Genomic DNA, 20,186 nt, shown 5'->3' with positions numbered 1-20,186 from the left:
CCTGGGTACTTTTGGTTTCATCACCAGTCTTAGCGCTCTATTACATGAACTACATTTGAAGGACACTGAATTATCTTAATATTACAGATCATGATTCCCCTTAGCTGATGTTTAAGGACTGGCAGTGCTGTCACATGTTGTATTTCCCATGGAGCTTCTTTCCAGCTCTTCCCAAGGTCAAAAATAGCTACAAGTCTGAGCAGCATTTCAGGGCAAGTACAGATATGACACTTTCCCAGGAGCTACCCACAGATCCTGCTTTAAGATCCCAGGCAGGAAAGGATGCCCAGGTCCCCATGAATAGTGCTGCATCTGCCAGCGTTCACACAGAGTATTTTGTGATTTCAGTCCTGCTAAAACCAGTGCTGCTTACCTGTTTTGCCTTCTGAGTCTGGAGTTACAGACCCCCCCCATGACCATCTCTTCTGTCGTGTTTCCAGCCGCTGACTCCGCTCCAGGGTGCGATGCAGAACTGCCTCATAGCGCTCCTACCAAACAACAGCTCCATGAAGCTTTAAGTGTTAACCACAGCCATGCCAAGAAACAAAATATAGACAAAATATAGACACCCCCCCAGTATGATTTATAATCTGTTTCACCAGGCTTTTGTTACAAAAATTGTCATGCAAAGAATATTGGAGGCAATTAATGGCTTCAAAACACTGCAAACATGATTAGGTCGAGCTAAAGCACAGATAATCTATTCTACTCTTTACTTAAAATAGCCACCAAACAGATTTCCTATTCAGTAAACAGCACTACTTATTTTCTAAATAGGGATGAACCCCAAACAGAGCAAAAGTAATTGGTTACCCTTGAAACTATTTATATAATGAAGTTATTTCTAAAAGGTGATAAAAATTCTCCATTATAAAATACCAAGTATAAAATTATTCGCATTTTCAAAGAATTGTAAAAACAATGACCCAGGTCTTAACAGGCACCGACATTATGAGAGATGTGATGAAACCAGGAACAGCAAGACATAAAGGAAAAACTACAAAAGAAGACCAATCAACTTCAGGCCTCAGCAACCATTGCTGACAGGACACAGGGGACTGAAAGAAGCTTTTGCTGCTGTCTCCAGAACTAGTAACTGCCAGCACTGGAGCTTTAGCTCTTGTGCATAAAGATGGACCATTTTCTTGCCAGCCAGGTTTCCACACATGTCAACAACACATTTCTCTTCTGGAATAGTTACATCCCAAGTGATCTTTCGAAGCAGTATTTTCTGCAGATACACTGCAGTAAGATGTCAAGGGAACTCATTATACAGTCATTTCTCCCACCTGGGGACACTAGATTTTCACTTCTTTCAACACGATTTCACAACACAAACTAAAAAAGTCACCGTGCAAAACACACAATGTAAACCTGGAAGGAAGGGAGGATTCTGCTCACTGACAAAAGATCAAACTAGAAGTTTTTGTTTGAAATATAAAGCTTGATTTCCCCTCTGTTAGAAAACCTGAACTAGAGTTTACCTAAGGTGCCAAAGTACCCAGACATTATGTAATGTGTAGATTGTATTTCCATGGAGGTATCTGCAGTGCAGCAATTCTTCAGTCAGAGTTAAAGACATAGGCTACACTTTACAAATGACAGAAATGAGCTCAAGACCTCAATACAGTGAGCTCAGAGATATGCAGAATCACTGAGGAGCAGTGGGGAGACAGCATCTGAATCCTCACCACAGCTAGTGGTCTTCAAGATTTTTAGAACCATCACTCCCTTTGCCACAGTATTTGCTACTGTGCTACTGCTCCTACCTTATTAGAAGATTAATTAAACTAGACTTGGCTGAAAAAGTTAGTAATGTTGGGGACTATGTATTTTGATGCACTTCTATCTACCAAAGATACAGCTGTAGATGGTATCTTGCTGGTATCTTTTCCTTGTGTCAGAGTACCAAAATCAAGATCTGTTTTCACTTTTTGACTGAAGGAAGGTTTTACAGGTCAAATCCAAACTGTCTTCCCACCTTCCAGATTCTGCATGTACAATCTATGTAGAAGGTCATCTCCAGGGACTGAGTAAAAGACAAGGTAAACACCTCATTGCTAGTCCTTGTCTTCCTTGACTATTCACTCTGAGGGCCACTTAAAACTTTACTACCCTCAAAACTACATTAATAAATTGAATAAATGTAACTGTAACATTTTGAAGTATAAGGAATGCTTTTGTATAAAGCAGTTGCTTAAATAAATGACACTACACTGGACTGCAGGCACAGCCCACCCAAAGGTTTCTGTTCTCCATCAGTGTAAACTATTCCATGAAGGTCAAATGGAATATCAAAAAAAAATCATATCAAAAGGATGGAATAACTTCATGTATTCATTTCTGCTGTCAGCTTCTATCCATTGAGTCCCAAACTCAAACACTGCTCTGCCTGTCCATGTGCAGTCAGAGCAAAGGCCAGTGAGAACAGTCACCACAGAGTTCAAAGCAGCAAATGACAAATACACAGATAACATCACCACCTTTCATCATACAGGAATGAATTCTGGTTTAGAAGAATTAAGAGAATGTCTGTCTCAGGCCACAGCAGGGCTCCAAGGAAGCAAGACACAGAAATAAGACAAGTCTACGACTTACTGATTTACAGACAGACTCTACAAGGTGCTCTGAAGGTATCTGGAAATCTAGGAATATGGGGTGGGGGTTTTGCTCATGTGATAAATAGCCAGTGGTCACACAGCCACAGCTCCTGAAGTCCTGAGTGCCTCAGCTACAGCCAAAGCTCTATGGGGAAGGTGGACATATGCCTACACAGCCCACTGTAGATGTGGAAAATAGTTTTGTGTTCTAACATGCTCATCATTTCCCTGAGTTTCTCATTCACAGCACTTCAGAGTATGGTAATGTAGGAAAACAATGTAGTTCTTTCAAACTATAGAACTTTGATGTGTGTTACCTTTTCCTCCTCTATTTTTTGTTTCCTCTTCTCTTCTACTGCTGCCCTTCGTTGTTCCTCTTTTTGCTTCATTTCTTTTAGCTTTCTCTGCCTTTCTTCTAACTGTTTTTCATACTGGAGTTTTGCTTTTCTCTCCTTTTCAAGGATCTGTGTCTCTTTGGCAGCTGTAAGAATATTTTAAAGAAAAAATTAAAATCAAACTTAGCCATTCATTGATATTGCAATGCAATGTATAAGCAAGAGACTATCCAAGCAGAATTCTTACCACCTGAAGTGAAAATGTACAGGAAGATCAGCCTGCAGAGGTGACAACAGACAACAGACTCATCTTTAATTCTGTCCCCAGGCTGGAAGTCAAATTAGAACTTTGCCTGCTACTAGGCTTTACTGCCTGGACAGGAATATCAGGATATGTATATTCCCTAAATTAAGCATACACTTCTCTTATCAACATAATAGTGATGTCTCTGTAAGGAAGCTGTAAACTAAAAATCAAAAAGTAGAATTTTCTATGTTGTAGCTTTTTTTTTTTTAGAACAAAATACAGAAATATTTAAGGCACTGAGTGACAAGATGGGAAGAGCCTACAGTTCCTGCATCTGAGTTCAAAATAGTTATATCACCATTCTCTGCAGCCTCCATCAAGGAACAGCTGTGTGCAGTTCAAGAGGAAGCCTCAGGTCCTGTGACACAAAGCTAGAATGCACTGAGTATTTTCCATGGCCAGAGAGATGAAATGAACCAAGAGAACAGATAATCACACCAACAATGCACAGGCAGCATCTACACACAGAGCCTCCAAAATATTTCTGAAGTTTATATGCATCATAATACTACCCTGTATATCCCATATTAGGATAACACAATAATTCCTGTTGTTGTGGGCCTTTGCTTTTATGTCGAGAGACAAACATACAGCTCAGAGAGACATCTCCTCACAAGCTGGGAGCCCAAGACCCAGCACTGCAGGGCACACTGTGACCCTTTCATCTCCTGCTGCACACATGCACTGATTCACATCACACACAGCATAAAGCTGGGCAAGAGTTTTCTGCTCCTATCTAGTTCAGATTCCCTGCTAAGATAAAGTTTGTACTGCTGACACTTCAGTACAGGAGTCATTTCAGTGTGCTGGGAAACAAGGGAAGCAGTGTTCAAGGCAAACAAGCCATTCAAGTAGCTAAATCTTTTTTGGTTTTCTCTGAATCAGCATTCTCCAAACATCAGTCTTCAGAGCTACAGGAAGGATTTCTAAGCTAAAAGTTTTATTTTCCGAAGTGCTTTTGTTAAAGCTTTCAGTAAGGAATTAGCTAAATTTGCTGGGTGTTCACTAAAAATGGAAGGTCAGAAGTGGCACAGAGCTTCAACAAGCTAAAACTCTCTACAGTGTTCTCCTCTCAAATCAAAAACTTCTTCATTCAGGTTCACAGATGGACACTGATGCAAGACCAAGAGCAGATCTAGTCAGCAAGCTGATGAAAAGTGACAAAATATGGAGTAAGGGGGACAGTAATTCCTTGAAGAGAAACATTCTAGAAAATGATATTTTAAGTGAAACACGAAAATACCATGCTGCTTTTCCCGCTCTTCTCTACGCTCCCTGGCCAGTCTTTGCCTTTCTTCTGTTCTTAGCATGGAACCATCTATCACTGTCAAAACAAAAATTGAAGACACATAATTGGCAATGACTTGGAACATTCAAATTGAAATAAAATGTCAAAAGTCTTTACTATCAAAAGAAGAATGAAATTTCCTGAGAGATGCACACACCACCAAATCACTGCACACTCTACACAGAGATTAAAGACACCATCTGAAAAATTCATAGAAAGCTGAACATCCTCCTCTTCTCCTTTTCCATTCCCTCACAATACTATTTTTAACAGGTGCAACAGAAAGCAGACATCATATTAAAGGCTCAATAGGTACAGTCAAAGGAAAGCCTAAGAAGTCAGACTTGTGAGAACATATCCTATTCCAAATCCAGCCCTGATCATCATTCTTGTACATATTAACTCCCATGAACAAGAATGACAGGAATTTAGGAAAATGTCATCTGGGAACAGATAGTTCACCTGTCATTCCAAATTCAGAGCACTGTAGGACAGCTCATTTGCAGAACCAAGACTTAAGCAGTCTTTGCAGGTATAAAAACTTGAATTTCAGCAAGAAGTGAGCTGGTAACTTGCCCAGTTACCATCACTTATCTTTGCTGTCATGCCCTGCTTACAAGACAGGCAACTTCAACTGAACTCTGAGCCAATCTAAACCAGAAATCTGTCATCAAAACCAGACCTACAAACCATCTACCAGGTGCTCTGGTCCTCCTGAAGAAAGAGCACCAAACTTTTCTCTACATAAGTTCTTTTCAATCCCTATTAACCCTCCCTTGTGAGCCCAGCACTTCATTAAGAGCAATGACCTGTAATTATACCTGGTTTAGTTGCTGTCTTTATTGAGGTCTGGACTGCAAGAGGGCTAATGCCACTTTGGCTTCTTCTTTCTTCTGCTATGGCTTGGGCTGCAGCAACTGTGAGAAAGAATCAATCCACATTAAGAAAAGCTCTACAACTGAAACTCATTAAATAAGTATCTAAAATAAATACATAAAATTCTACTTGAGGTCACTGATGCTTTTATTAAATAACTAACTGGAGGCTGCTCAACTTGTAAGGAAAAACTTGTCAAATGAGACTTGAGACCTGGCACAGCTTTTTGTTGTAAAAACATTTATCAAACCTTATGTTTTAAGACTATAGAGTTTCAAAGATTAAACTTACTAAAACAAACTCCATTACTTTGCAAAGTTATATGTGACTTAGACTTAATAACAGAAACTCTTTGTTACCACATGAGCATTTGTGGGCTGCACACATGTATGTAATAGCCCATTAGCACTGCTAGAATCACATTCTGATGAGACCCAAGCAGGGAGAGGTCCGTGAAGACCTGTCATTACTTCATGACATGAAAGACAAAGGGGATTAGCTGCATAAAGTAAACCATTGAGGGATGCTTACAACATACTTCTGAAACTGGATCTTCAAAAATAAATTTTAATTATAAATTAGACTCCAAAACAGTAAATTGAGCATTTGTGCAGAGACCCATTCACCTTATCTGAGTTTCACCAAGGTGACTTCACCAAAATGCAGGGCTACAACTCACAGATAATCACACAGAAAGGAAATGTTACCAACATTAATTTTGCTAAATAACAAAACCCATTAAAAGTCAGGGAAACTAATTTATTGTATCACTCTCCCCAGATTTTCTTTGTTTTGGTATGAACCTTCACTAATCACCTCGCAGGGTGTGAAGAGCTCCAGGGAAAGCAGGCAGGGCAACCTGTAAGACAGCACTACCCCAGTGCCCAGCACAGCTCCAACAGAAGTGTCCCCACACTGCCACCCCGCTCCCACCTTGCCTGACAGACCCTGGGAGCTCAGCTGCTTCCATGGAAAAGCCCAGCTTCAGGGGAAGCAAGGGAACACAACCCAGAACACATGAGAAAGTTGAGGCCAGTTTTACACAGAAAAGGCAAATCCACAAAAGGAACACGTAACGTGCTGTGATCTCAGCCAGAACATGAAGGACCAATGGTACAAATTGCTGTTATATTTTAAGAAAGGAGACTACAACTTTGCCAGTGATCTGACTTCCCTTTAATAAGAGGAGTGCAGAATGCAAAAGAGGAAGGAAGAGTCTCCCTGTTCTCCATGCATTGCCATGACAACTAGTTGTGTCATGGTAATAACCCTCCCTAAGGCTGTGCCCAAGAACAATCACCTCAAAGTGTTTAATCCCATGTGATTTCAGTGATAAATGCTGATTACAATACTTATTCAGCAACTCTAAATTGTCACCCGCAGCTGTTGCCATGTCTTGAATTAATTTTTCAATGCAGCAGCAAACAAAAGTCTTCCTCAACCCCATCCTATACATCTCTGAGGCTCTTTTCACACGAGTCAGAGACCAGATATACTACAACACAATGAGATTACCAACTGGCAAAAAACAGCTTAAAAAAGGCTCACTGTTTTTTCACTCTCTAGATCAGACAAGTCAGACAAAATTCTGATTTTTGTACACTGTTGCATGTCACATGGATGGGAATCCAGCCCAAAAAAACACCAAGTGGAGAACAACAGAATTATCTATTCTAACACAAATAGAAGTGAAAACAGCCAGAGGAAAAGCAGCCCACTGCAGGTGTTCTGAGAGCAGCAATGTACAAGCAGGGCATTCATATCCAATGACACCTCTGTACACCACAGAGGCTGAAGGAACATAAGCTTCTTCAAATACCACTTAGATTTCAGACAAATACAGAAATCCAGGTACATCTTTCCTCAAGGGAGGACACAGAGGTGCCCAGGAAGCCTGAGCCAACTTCCCAGGCAGGAAATTATCCCAACAAAATAAAGTCACTCTGCACCTAAACCAGCTTCAGTTAAGTCAAACACTGGAATTTTGCCTCAACTCTCAAAGTTTAAATATGCAAATTTCCATAACAAAGTTATAGTAAGAAGCAACCTGCAATTAAACAGGTACAATATTAATTTTATTTTATTTGCAAAAGTATTTTACTATTGGAAATCTTGCTGAACGAAGCAGCTATAATAGATACGGGGGATTTTATATTTATTTACTCAGTCAAAAATAAATGTACAGTTGGAATAATGTTTATTATTATAAGGCACTGATTTAAAAATGTGTTACATCTGCAAAACAATTAGTCAGTTTATCTTAATTAATTCAGGTTGCAAAAGATTACTTGAGATTCTCTAAGACAGGAAAGTGGGTTACAAAAACAGTTCAGCTTGCAGAGGACACAGAGGTGAAAAAACTCTAGAAATACCCAGCCAGAGGACTCTGCACATCAAGGTTTTTTGCATGTCAGATAAAATATTTTATGTCCACTCCTTCAATGCTTCTTTATTTGCACAGAAACAATGTGCTTACACATTTGAAAGTAGCAGGTTTAGTGCACAAGGTGTGCACCTCCATGTCACATGGATGTGATCCATTTAACCAACAGAAAGCCAGAATCAAACCTCAACTGGGGATCTGAACAGAAGATTAATAAAAGGGGAACAGACATCACCTTAGATACATTCCTGAGATACGTGAGCTCAATTTCACCAAGTTCCTAGTCAACAGACAGGTTTTATGGCCCTTGACAATTTCATGGTAAATTTACAATACAAAACTGTGATTTTCAAAGTCCACATTTTACTGCAGTAAAGGAAAATGCATTGCATATTGTTGTACTATGCAACCTTTAAGAAATACCTATCTTATTTTGCTTTGATATGATAAAATAAACCTTAATAATTAATATATTTAAAAGTTTTTTTGGCACAGATACCTATAATTTCTCTGCCTAGTTTTCCATAATGAATGTAGCAGTCTGCTATGGAGTGAAGCTTCATGGAAAAGAATTTTCCACAAAATATATCTCTACAAAATACAGAGCCTAATACCTCTGAAATGACTCACGATACCCCAGAACAGGAAACCAGTTAACTACCATTTCACTAGAATCTGTGTCACATGTTGCATTAATGGGGGGGTGCCTTCATGGACATATTAAGCAAACTCCCTAGAGAGGAAAAATTCTCTTAGAGTCAAATTATATCTCATTTCTATTCTGAGCTTGCCCTCCCACAGTAGTCTTTCACAACAATATTTTGTGATCAGCATGATTTGTGTGTTTATTTTACAGTAATCTACCTTTAAGTGCTCCAGGTAAAATTAATAAAAACATAATCCATGCATGAGGCTAATAAGAATATCTGCATTCATGCATAATAAAATAGAGCTATTTGAACCATGAAATGATTACGTAATTTGGGAAGCAGTTTTCCTTCTGCACCCTCATCACCATTTAGCACCCCAGGTCTGGCCAAGAAAATCAGAGATAAACCAAACCCACAGATGCACCAGGAGGTGATATTCCAGACAAATCCAACTCTCCCAATTTCACTTCCAGCTCACGATCCACTGACAGTGCAGGTGCTGAGGTGCCTCCCTCACACTGAGCATGACTTCCCTCCCCTGATCAGGTTTCCAATATGCCCTGAAGAGACCGGTGCTAAAAATAAACCTTGATTTCTATTTCAACCCCTGCACACGGCTAATACCCTTGGCCCCTGCCAAGGCTGGCAAAGAACCCGCTGCTGTTCTTAGTAAACCTCATTAGGGACTGAAGCAGCTCCATCCCTTCACCCAGGCCTTCCATCCCATCTCCTGCCCCGTGTCCACGCTCTGCCCCTCGCGCTTCCCTTCCCTTGTGGAACTACAGAGGAGAGCAGAATGTGCTGACCTTCACAGCAATCCTCCTGCTGCTTATGATTTAATGACTCGTTATGCAAAGCAAACAAAAAAATCACAGACTAAGCTTCTGAAACAGGGGCTGTTAGGAGGGCTCCTGAATGTTAAGCATTGTTATGATTCTAAGTGTGTCCATAAAAGTTTAAAGCGGATAACAAGAAGCCAATAAGCAACCCATGAATCAAAAGTGAACCTTCCAGCAAAATATCTCTGATTTTATAGCAAACTGTGCCAAATCTGAAGTCTCCATTTTTGTCTTGTTCCACTACAGAAGCTACTGTTTGCCAATAAATGTTCAGATCCTTTAAATAAGTTTTGTACATAGTTTCAGGAAAGATGAGGAAAGTCAGCATTCAAGTTTGAGATTTCCATGCACTATCTTTTAAGCTGATTTCCACTCATTAATTAACATAGGCTAAGACAAACAGATGCAAGATCATATGTTTGAAGCTTTAAGAAAAATTAGGTATGGTATTGGTTTTTACACCACTACTCCTTGTTCAGACGACACCAGAGGAAGGATGCACCTTCATAAAAACAAGTGGACAACACAGAAAGTTTCTAATGATTAAGTTAGAAAGCCTTCTCTGTGTGCATTCCTCTTCTCCCTGTTTTCCCCTTTTCTGTCTTTCCCCGTTGATCCTCACATCCCATCTCTGGGCTGCAAGGACTGACAGGCTCCACAAACAAACACGTGAGCTTCCCTGTGGGCACCTTCTGACGGACCAGCTGGGAGGCAGATGGTTCTCCTGTTTTGTCTGGGCAGCCACCAGATGGAAAGCACAGAGATCTCCAGAAAGCAGTGCACACTCTCAGCTTCAGCAGGCTTGAAGAGCTTCCTGTTGTCTTATCCCTATCCCAGACTCCACTTCAAACTTGGTCCTATATTTATTCCCTACATGGGATACCTATTTCACTAACTTTATGTGCTTTCCTCCCTTTAAGTCCATTTCCTCAGCTAATTCTGTACAACATTCTGGTTTTGCTCCCAAAGCTCAAGGCAGTCCTGGGTGATGTCTTCAGTTCATCACAAGTGTTGATCCCACTGGAAAATCCAACACAAGCATTCCTTTGCAGTATATGAATTAGCAGTTCCACAAGTACTTGCTTGTGGAAGTACTTACTTGAGACATATTTGCAAGAACTTAAGTTTTTACTTATCTTCAAACATCCACATTCAGATTAAGACACAGAAATATTTTTTAAAAAAATCACATAATTAACAAAATTACTTATTTATTATAAGGAAACCTGCAAAGATACAGCTGAAGCAATCTCAGACATATTATGATACTCATACTATGTACTCAGCCTAGGGCATGACCAGAAAGGCACCAGGAAGGTTGCTGGTTAATTTTTGCATTGATCTCTGCACACTTTGCTCCAGGGGAAAGCACATAATCTAAACCAAACTTGACTGTAATATAAGCACAGACCAAGGCATTGAAATTTGTCCTTAACAGAATTAGCAGCCATCTCCAGAAACTTTCTACAGTCAGAGATGCTACAGCATTGCTCAACAGCCACACCATCCTCAGTACCTTCAGATGTCTGAACACTACTGAAAACACATCTGTGGAGTCTCACTGACTCCCACTGCCACTTATGCTCTTATTTTAACCTCACTTACACTGCCCAGCCATGGGTTATGCTTCTTGCTACTTAATGCAAAAAGCAACTGCCAGCACAATGCTAGAAAGAACAAAGACATGTCACCAGCTCTTGCAGAAGCCATCATAAGGTTAGTAAGAAGCACTGTCTGTGCTGTGCACACGGGTCTGACAAGCTAAATCCATCTCCTTCTCTAGAAAAGACACCTGGCTTCCACAATTTGGGGTTCTTTATTACTGAGGTGTGTTATTATTAATATTTTGAAAGAAATTAAGTGGAATGACAGCAGAAACTCCACTCTCACAAAGACCCTTGTGAACCTTCCCAAGTTTAGCTGAAATATTTACCTGTTTCTGCATACTGGAAATTCCAAAGTATCCTAATACACAGGACTAAAATGAAAGCAGTCTACACAATGAATATGTCCTTAGATAATTTCAAGTGGATTTGTTGTGAAATTTACTAGTTATGTGACATCAATGCTTATACATACAGATTTAACACTCTCAACTAGACAGAATTAGATACAGGTTTAACAGCTACAGAGGGACCCAAAAGGTAAAATGGAAGATTATCAATAAGTAGTGTGCTGTACAAATAATTTTCTCTATTTAACAGCACTGCCCAGTGCCTCAGGAGCACATATCTTGTCCCTCAATGCAGGACTGGCTTCACAGATGCCAGAGCAGTCCCACTTGAGCCTCCTCTGCACAGCTCAGTTCCCACTGGAATTCCAGCTCAAGCACTGGCAAAAACTCCAGACAGAAATCAGCTCTCTGCTTTACTCCTCCAGCTCCAGGGGCTGCCTAACACTGACTCCTCTTCACACTCCTGCAAGCCATGGCAAAAAAGCAACTTCAAGACAAACCCTCGCTCTCTTCTCTTATTTCACATCTGTTTTTTTCATTGTATTGTTTCTTTCTCTTGCCGTGCACTATCCGTAGCACTGGCAATAGCTAACTTCTCTCCACGACTTCCCTCTTTCCTGAACAGTCTGGGGTTTTTTGCTTGCTAGAAGCATGGCCTTGAAAACGCTTTTGTCCTCTTGTTTGCAGGCTGTGGCTATTGTTTAATTCACCCAGCCCAAACAATGCCAGCCCAGACCACAGCCTAGCACTGCGAGTCACAACGGGCTCCAGACAAACCCTGGGAAAACTCCATTTTCAGCTTTCTTTTGGTGCAAGGATAACAGCTCCTTTACAAGACAGCAGTGAAAACTACTGCTTTTACTTTTTACACTTGATGAATTTCTCATGGAAAATTTAGAGCTCATTCAAACACTGTGTGTTTCAGAAGGAAAGACTAGTGTTGGCATTTACCCCCAACAGGCCAGTCTCAAATCAAACTACTCAACACAGAAAGTGCTGCAGGACACTGACAGGTCCACAGTGTGTTTAATGCAGCAAACCCTCTGTCTAAAGCAGAAAAGGAAGGGGGATGTAAAATGTAAAAGGAAATAAACTGCAAATTTTCTTAAAGCTGTACAGTTCACGCAGCTAATTAAAAAATGAAGGCTGTGGGACACTCCACTACGTGCAACCTAAAACCCCAGCAAAGTAACCAAGAATCAATCCCTGCCCCAAAGAGCTTGAAGGATAAATGAAAAGTGGGAAATGGGTGTAAAAAAAGCAAGCAGGAAAAGGAAGTAAAGAGACAAATAAAGAGACCATATTTCTTTCTAAATTCATTACTCAGTGGCAGAAAGTCTTTTAAAGAAATTTGAATGTGAGTACGGTGACACTCACTGATCTGGTCTGGAGATGAGTGTCCTTGGTTTTAATGTCCAGAACACAACATACAATAATAATGATCAACTCTGTGCTGCAAAAATGTTCCTCTAAGAAGTCCTCTTGGCAAAACTGAACAGAGGATAAGGTTTGAAATTAATAAATTAATGAATTCTATTAAATTATTTTCTTTAAGTATAAACATCCCTACACTATTTTTATATTCTTGTAGCCAAGGCCTCTTGGGCTTGGGAGAGGAATTTTAACACTTGGAGCTTTGAAACACTTGCCCAGAGAACAAGGCACTACAATATCTATTCTCCCTCCCAAGATTCAGGTCAGTGCATTTAAACAACAGAGAGTGTCTGTAAATTAAGAGTCAGTTAAGTACTCATAAAAGAGTATTTTAGAAGTTCCCTGTGATTATTATGAAGGCAAAAAAACACTATGGGAAAAGAGAGAGGTACTCTGAGCATGACCAGTGGAAACTGTTTTCTCCAAAGGCAACATCAGCTGGGGATCCTTCACCTGCAAAGCGGAACTTCCAAACCGACTGGAATATAAAAATAATTCAGATGAAAACAAATGTCAAGCAACCACGTCAGCCTTCCTTAAAAGCAAAGGCTTGTGTCCCTTCATGCACAGGCATTATGCAGCACAGTGCAAGTTTCTGTCTCTTTCAAACAAAAACAATTCTGAGCAACACTTTTTTCTTCCATGAACCCCACACTCCAAAACACTTAAACCACCAGCATCTAGAAAGGTTTTGATTATTGGACAGGCATATGCAAACACACTGAAAGCATATCATCAATTAAGATTAACCTGGTTGTAAGCTGCATAATTGGAAGCTAAATGGGACTAATTTATTTGTGGCAGACAAGAAATTTGCAGTCCCGGTTGGATTTTAAAGTACCACAAGTAATCCGATAAGTCATATTCACAGAAGTCATTAAAATTGCATGCTCAGAATTTTATTTGTCAGGGTGTCCTTTCACAAGAGGTCTGCAAGCATCTCCAATCATTTAATCAAATTTAAAGACAACCAGCAGCTTTTGATACCCCTACTATTATGACTAACCTAGATTATTTTTTCATTTATCTTACAGTAACCCTTCTTTATTCTCTTATCACCTTTAAGAACTGAAAATTGATAATAGCATATCAGTATTGCTGTTTTCTTTTTGAAAATCACAATTGTACAAAGAAGCAGCAGTCCTTAATTCCAGCCACATTTTAAGACCACGCACAGTTAGGGACAGTGCAAGCCACAGCATCTCTGGGCTCTCACCATTGGAGTTATGACCCTCGCAAGTCATTATTTCCTAAACAGTTTCATCTGAACTGAAGCATGGAAGCCAAATTTATATTTTGCAATTTCAACACATGAAGAAATATGTAGAGAATGGAACACTCTACATAAGAAACTGAAAAAAAAAATATGCTGTATATGCACATGATTTGGATAATTTTTTTGTTTGCTTGCTTTTTTCTCCTTACAGCAACAAGGATATCTCTCCTGAATGTATTTGGAGAAATCTCAAGAATTTAAAGTTTTAAATTTGAATAAAACCTTTTATAAACTCCTTACAACTGGAAATAATCTTCAGAATGCTAAGCACCTAAATACATAGCATTCATCTTTCTGAATCAGCATGAAATTATCCCTACCCTGTAAGATTGTATTTCCCTGAACAGAAAGAAAATGAAATTAGAGCTCATAGCCATCACAATTACATTAAGTTCTCAGCCTGATTTGGGAATGTTCTCTCACCACTGAGATCTACATGAAATCCAATTTCTGTGCTGTTCTTTGCACTTATTGCTTTGGCACTCTGCAAAGCAGTCTTACTACTTCCATGCAGGGAAAAAAGTTGAAGCACAAAAGACCCTTAGAACTTTCTCCAAAGTTCGGAGGAGTTTGACAAATCAAGAAACTGAAGTCAGCCCCAGTGATCTGAATGCCCCAGTGATGGGCTGCCTTTGCTCTGCAGATGGGACCTGTACCAGCCACTCATTCAACCACCACCAAGGAAGACAACAGCTGAATGCTCAAGATGCTTTTCATGCAGCACTCCCACATTGTGAGAAACCTGGCAAAGAAATGGTTTCCTTGTCTTGCTGCTTCCCAGGCAAGATCTGAAGCCCACCTCTACTGACACCCACACTGCAAATCCCAAAGGCTTTCAAGGATCCAAATTCATAAGTAAATTCCTTCTATCTTCCAGCAAGCAGCTCTGACACACAGGTCAGCTCCTCAACTGTCTGATAGATGCTTCTGGATCCCAAATAACTTCCTCTGACCATCTCCTGTTGTGGGACCAAGACTGTACCCAAGAGCTCTCTAGTGCTCCTACAGGTGTTGGTACAAACTTGTGTTCTTATTTTTGTTTTTAACTCTTATCTAGAGACCAGATAAATCTGTGCATGTCCCTGACTATTTGCTTGAGCAATGAAGTTGCACTATCAGTTATCCATCCATCCTTCTTGTCATGCCAATTCTGTGTACATGCACTTGGTAAAGCTGTTGCTAAAAACTGTGGTCTGGGAAAAGTGGACAAAGCCAGGACAGTGCCACTTCCACAGGGAAAAAAACTGATTACATGGAATGAAGCTGTTGTTTTATCAGAATACTTCCAACCAAACTGGGACCTGCAGCTCATGGAATTTATGCCTGCAGCTAGATTTGTTGAAAAAGGCACTTTATTTTTTTCCCCAAACTTGAGACAGGTTTCCCAAAAAATGATGCAGATCTTGGAAAGGAAAATATGTATGAACAGCATTTAAATATACTGTTTTGAGCAACCTTTGTAACAGCAATTCAATACATGAGTGGAAACTCTGGCAATAACGCAAGATTACCAAGCTCTGGTAAAAAAACCCCAACATTCTACCACCCATACTATGAAAAACAGGAGTTTTCAGTATTCCAGTGAAAATGAAGACAATAAATGTAGGGTACAGCAGCTTAAATGACAGGTATTTTTCCTCTGATTACCCACGCTACTCAGAAAACCACACTTGCTGGATAAACCACAAATACCCGACTATTCCCCTCTTCTCACATCTTAACAAGCTCAGCAGTGCTTATGGCATTAGAATAGGATCAAAAATTCCTCTTCATCCCTGAGGGATGACAGCAACAAGCATGGGTAACAAAAATGGGGTAAGCAGCTGCCATCTATGCACTGCTGGTTCAGTGTACAGCTACAATTAATTTCTAATATTAAGTGATGTTCAGAAACCTTAACTGCCTTCCAGTTGTACCTTAACTGCCTTCTAGTTGTGGTAGCAGATTCTGTTTTTTGTCATCCACATAAAGGAAATAAGATTGGACAAGTGTGTCAGGGCAGAAAATTATTACAAAGGAACTGCAGAACTGGCACTGCAGGCATGAGTTGGCCTGCAGAATCTTAATTACAGTTGATACTCTCTCAAAGAAGGAGAAACTCCTTTTCCTTACCTCAACACCAGACTGAATTTAAGAGAATATTTTTCTGGCCAAACATACAAACTTGGCAGTTAGTTACAAGTGGCACCATGGGATTCTACGTGTGCAAGCACCAATCACCCACAGAGCAAAGCAGTAGCAAGAGGCTGGTCACAGAGAGCAGAAGTGAACAGAACAAGAGCCCAGAAGTGTCCTTTAATAAGGACCCAAAGGTACCTATACAGAAGGTGACTATACAAACAGCAGGTAAACACACCTCTTAGCCAGGCTGCCAGAAAGAGCTGTGGTTTCTCAGCAAGATTCTCTTTATTTATTGTCTTTAAACGTGAGATTCCCAGACACAAGTTCACTCACAAACGGCCGAAGGCACACAACATTGCATTTATTTTGCATAGATGTTTGTTCTCCAGACTGATTAAGACAGCAAAGCACACAGCTGCCCACAGAGCAGAAAGTGGGGCCAAGCATTCTTGTTAGCAGGTATTTTGAAGTGAGGAGTCCCCCCACGCAGCCCAGTGAGCTCAGACAGGCAGGAAGTTCTATCCCTCCCCAAACATGCCGAAGGGGAGCGTGGGACTGAACATCGAGGTTCCTTCGGGTGTCTTTCTTTATTTTTTCCCTACATCTTCTCCAAACAGCTGCGATATCAGACTTGGCTGCTGCTCACAACTTCTCCAAAGAGCAGCAAATACTGTGGCAAATTATCCTGCAAATTCCACCGCCAACCACTGGATTGCAAGGATGATTTCTAAACATCATTTGCTCTCTCCAGGGAGTGCTACTGCCTAGAAGTCGGGAGCAGAGCTGCAGCAGCCTGCGAGCTCACAGACAGCATTGACTCACTGCACATTAGCACTGAGTTTATCTTTGAGCACATAACAGCTACAAATGCATTCTGTGTACACTGAAGTTCAGATTCTGGTTCAGTGACTTCTACCCCCTCAGGGAAAAAAATTCAAGGTCTAGCCTTTGCAGGATCTAGGGAGGGGGGTTGTTTTTACAACACGATGTGCATATTACAGCATGTGCATATCTGAAGGGAGACGGAGCTGCCTGGCCCAAGGAGCATTTCCTCTCTGATTTTGGGACTAAATCTAGGTCATGACAGCTGTAAGCAAATATGGGTGCCCATCCTTAAAAAACTTAGCAGCCACCATGTAAGTGCATCCCATATGCAAAATAAAATTCTGCAGTTCTAGCAGGAAGAATAAGGTTCAAACAGACACAGCCTTTTCAGGTGAGAAGTGCTATCTTTCGGCAGATCCTTATCATTCTGGAGCATGAAACCGTCTTAATTTTGAAACAGAAACAAAAAGTAATTAAATAGTATTTTCAACACCCAACACACTGAAGAAGAATGCCAGATGAGAGTTGTGCATTCAGGACCCTTTGCCAGCACTCCTCTTTATGTAATTACACAGACACACTGAAAACAACCATGCAAGAGGCTCTCAAGAGTAGTTGCTATACCTAGTCCTAGTCAGCTAGCTTAGACCAAACCACAAGTCTCTCTTTTTTTTTTTTCTTTTTTTTTTTGTGACTGGGATAAGTAAATGTTTATTTTTTTCTAATGGCTCACCCACAAAGCTTTTACATGGAGATGTACCACGAAATGTTGCTGCAAACACCTATCGTGCATGCACAATACTCGTTGCAGAGTATATTACTATTAAGGATCTTAAGAATAAACAGGCACATAAGCAAGGGCAAAGACAAAACCAAAGCAAAGCTTCTTCAGATCTCTTATAAAAACAGTTTTAAAAAAAAGTGAAAAATAAAACCGGGAATTATTCAATCTTTGATTAGAAATCAGTGCCAGTGGCTGCCTCTGCCTTCTGCACTCGGGACGGAACACATCGCTGGGGGGCAAACGCTCTGAAAGCAAGAGCCAGCACAGACACCGGCAAGTCGGAGAACCGGTGAAAAACGGGCGGCTCGCGGAACGCAGCCTGCCCGCACCGCCGCCGAGCTGCGGGAGGTCCCGAGCCAGCAAGCACCGCCCGGAGCTGCGGGAAAGCACGGCCGGGGCCGGGCAGCCCCGGCGGCCTCCACTCGCGGTGCCCCTTCCCCGCCCCGGGACGGGGCCGGGCGTCCAGCGGGCGGCCGGAGGGGGGGCCGCCGGGGCCAGCCGCGCCCTTGGGCCGCCGGACCCCCCCACACCCCCGTGCTACCCCTCCCTGCCCGCTCTCACCCATCTGCTCCCGCAGCCCCTTCAAGGAGGAGGAGGAGGAGGAAGCGCAGGATGGGGGCGCCGCACCGCCCTCCGCCATCTTCAGCGCCGGGCCGCGGGAGTGCCGGGCGGGCCGCGGGGCGCGGGGCGCAGTGCGCAGGCTCCGCCCGCTCCCGCCCCGCCGGCACCGGGAGCGCTCCCGCGTCCATCCGGGGCGGCCGCGGCCAGCGCCGGGCGCTGCCTCGGGCTGCGCTCCCACAGGCACCGGGCTGCCGGAGCGGGTCCGGCCAGGGGCAGGGAACCTCCTGCAGGCACTGGGGACCGAGTGTGATGAGCAGCGGCTGAGGGAGCCGGGGGCTCCGGGAGGCTCCGGGGGGAACTCGTCACCCCTGACGGGAGCGTGTGGGGAGCTGGGGCCGGTCTGGTCTGCCGGGTCTGCACGGAGGGGACCGGAGGAAACGGCCTTAAACGGCGACAGCAGAGAGTCAGATTAGAGACAAGAAATGCGCTGTTGAGGTGGTCAGGTGTTGGAACAGGCTGCGCAAGGAGGAGATGGAGTCTCCGTCCCTGGAGGTGTTTAAGAGATGTCTGGATCTGGCACTTAATGATATGGTTTAGGATCATGGAATTGTCAAGGCTGGAAGAGACCTTCAAGATCATCAAATCCAGCCACTGGCACTGCAACCACTAAACCACATCACCCAGTGCCAGATCCAGAAACCTCTTAAATATGCCTTTGGTTTAGTGGTTTAGGGGTTGAATATTTTGAATATTCTGTGAACATCTGCCAAAGGAGCCAATGGAATTGGCCACCCCACGGGAGCCATCGCGGTCCCCTGCTGGCCGGTGCTGAGGGGAGCCTGGCACTGCTGGCTCCCCAGATACCCCACATGGCAGGGGCAGTTTGTGTCCCCACAACTGCAAATGTCATCCCAACACTGCGAGGAGCTTGGAACTGAATGGTCTTTAAGGTCCCTTCCAACCTAAACTGTGTTCTTAACCATGATGAATTGCCTCCCACTAGAGAGCTGTCAAGGAGAGATGCTGCTCTAGTTGGTTATCAATAAATTTGGGAATAATCTCATTTTGTCTCTGAGTTTGCACTCTGAGAAGAGTGAATGCACAGCAGCATCCATTGCCGTTCCAAAGGACAGGCTCTTTGGGCCTTGTGCAGGAAACTCCCTTTGCAATCGTGAACAGAAAGTTTGCCTGCCAGTGGGCCAAAAAAATAACCCCTAATTGTGATGAATGCAGAAAAAGTAGCAGTAAGATCAGGTGGTATTTCAAGAGAACGAAAAACGAACCTTTTAAATGTTCCATGTAGGGCTCCATTTTAGTTTATGTATTCTGAATATTCAGACCACAGACTTGCCCTGTTCCTTGTTGCTTTTTTTTAATCTTAGCGATATATGTGTGCACAGAATCTGTCTGTTGTTTCCTGTCAGTGTTAATAGAATGTCAGTTATTAGTAACAGTATTTAAAACTAAAGGGCAGCTAAAGGGGAAAAACCCCTACACATTCAATGCCAAATTTCCTAAGTTTATATTTATAATATATGGTAATAACACCTTGCCACTTAGCAGTCTCCATGTCCTTTATACACATGCTGAAATCAAATTTCACCATTCCACTGAGAGACATTCAGATGTTATCCTCATTTTACAGATGAGAAGACTGAGTCGTTGAAATCAAAGTCTCTGATTATGTCATGAACAAAGCAGCACAGCAAAAAAACCCTGCCCAGGTTACTTGATTCTTTGTTCTGTATCCATGTATTTTCCCATCTTCATTTAATCAGCAACTATCAGGAAATATCACCAAAATGGTTTGTATTGGTTCTCAACAGCATAAAGTACAATAGGTGTGGTATGAAAAAATGGTCAAACTACCTGAGAGAATATAATTTTTATGTTTTGCAAGCCCCAAAAGTAATGTATGGTTATGGGGCTGTGCTTTCCATATCTGTAATAATA

The 20,186-nt window shown here is 41.9% G+C and overlaps 1 protein-coding gene across 1 annotated transcript in view; it reads right to left on the bottom strand.

Moving 5' to 3' along the window:
* MAP7D3 (MAP7 domain containing 3) overlaps positions 1 to 18,515 on the bottom strand; it is a 43,126-nt gene extending 24,611 nt beyond the window's left edge. The window contains exons 1-5 of the mRNA XM_064426624.1: positions 18,234 to 18,515; positions 5,352 to 5,447; positions 4,486 to 4,566; positions 2,918 to 3,081; positions 374 to 488 (exon numbers count right to left, since the gene is read on the bottom strand). Coding sequence (XP_064282694.1) covers positions 374 to 488; positions 2,918 to 3,081; positions 4,486 to 4,566; positions 5,352 to 5,447; positions 18,234 to 18,312 — 535 coding nt within the window. The 5' untranslated portion in view covers positions 18,313 to 18,515. The remainder of the gene's footprint in view (positions 1 to 373; positions 489 to 2,917; positions 3,082 to 4,485; positions 4,567 to 5,351; positions 5,448 to 18,233) is intronic.
* Positions 18,516 to 20,186: the final 1,671 nt, after the last annotated feature.

The sequence above is a fragment of the Passer domesticus genome, chromosome 7 (genome assembly GCF_036417665.1).
Source record: "Passer domesticus isolate bPasDom1 chromosome 7, bPasDom1.hap1, whole genome shotgun sequence".
Taxonomy (NCBI): Eukaryota; Metazoa; Chordata; class Aves; order Passeriformes; family Passeridae; genus Passer; species Passer domesticus.
Note: the sequence above shows the minus strand (reverse complement) of the source record. Positions and strands in the feature narration are given on the sequence as shown.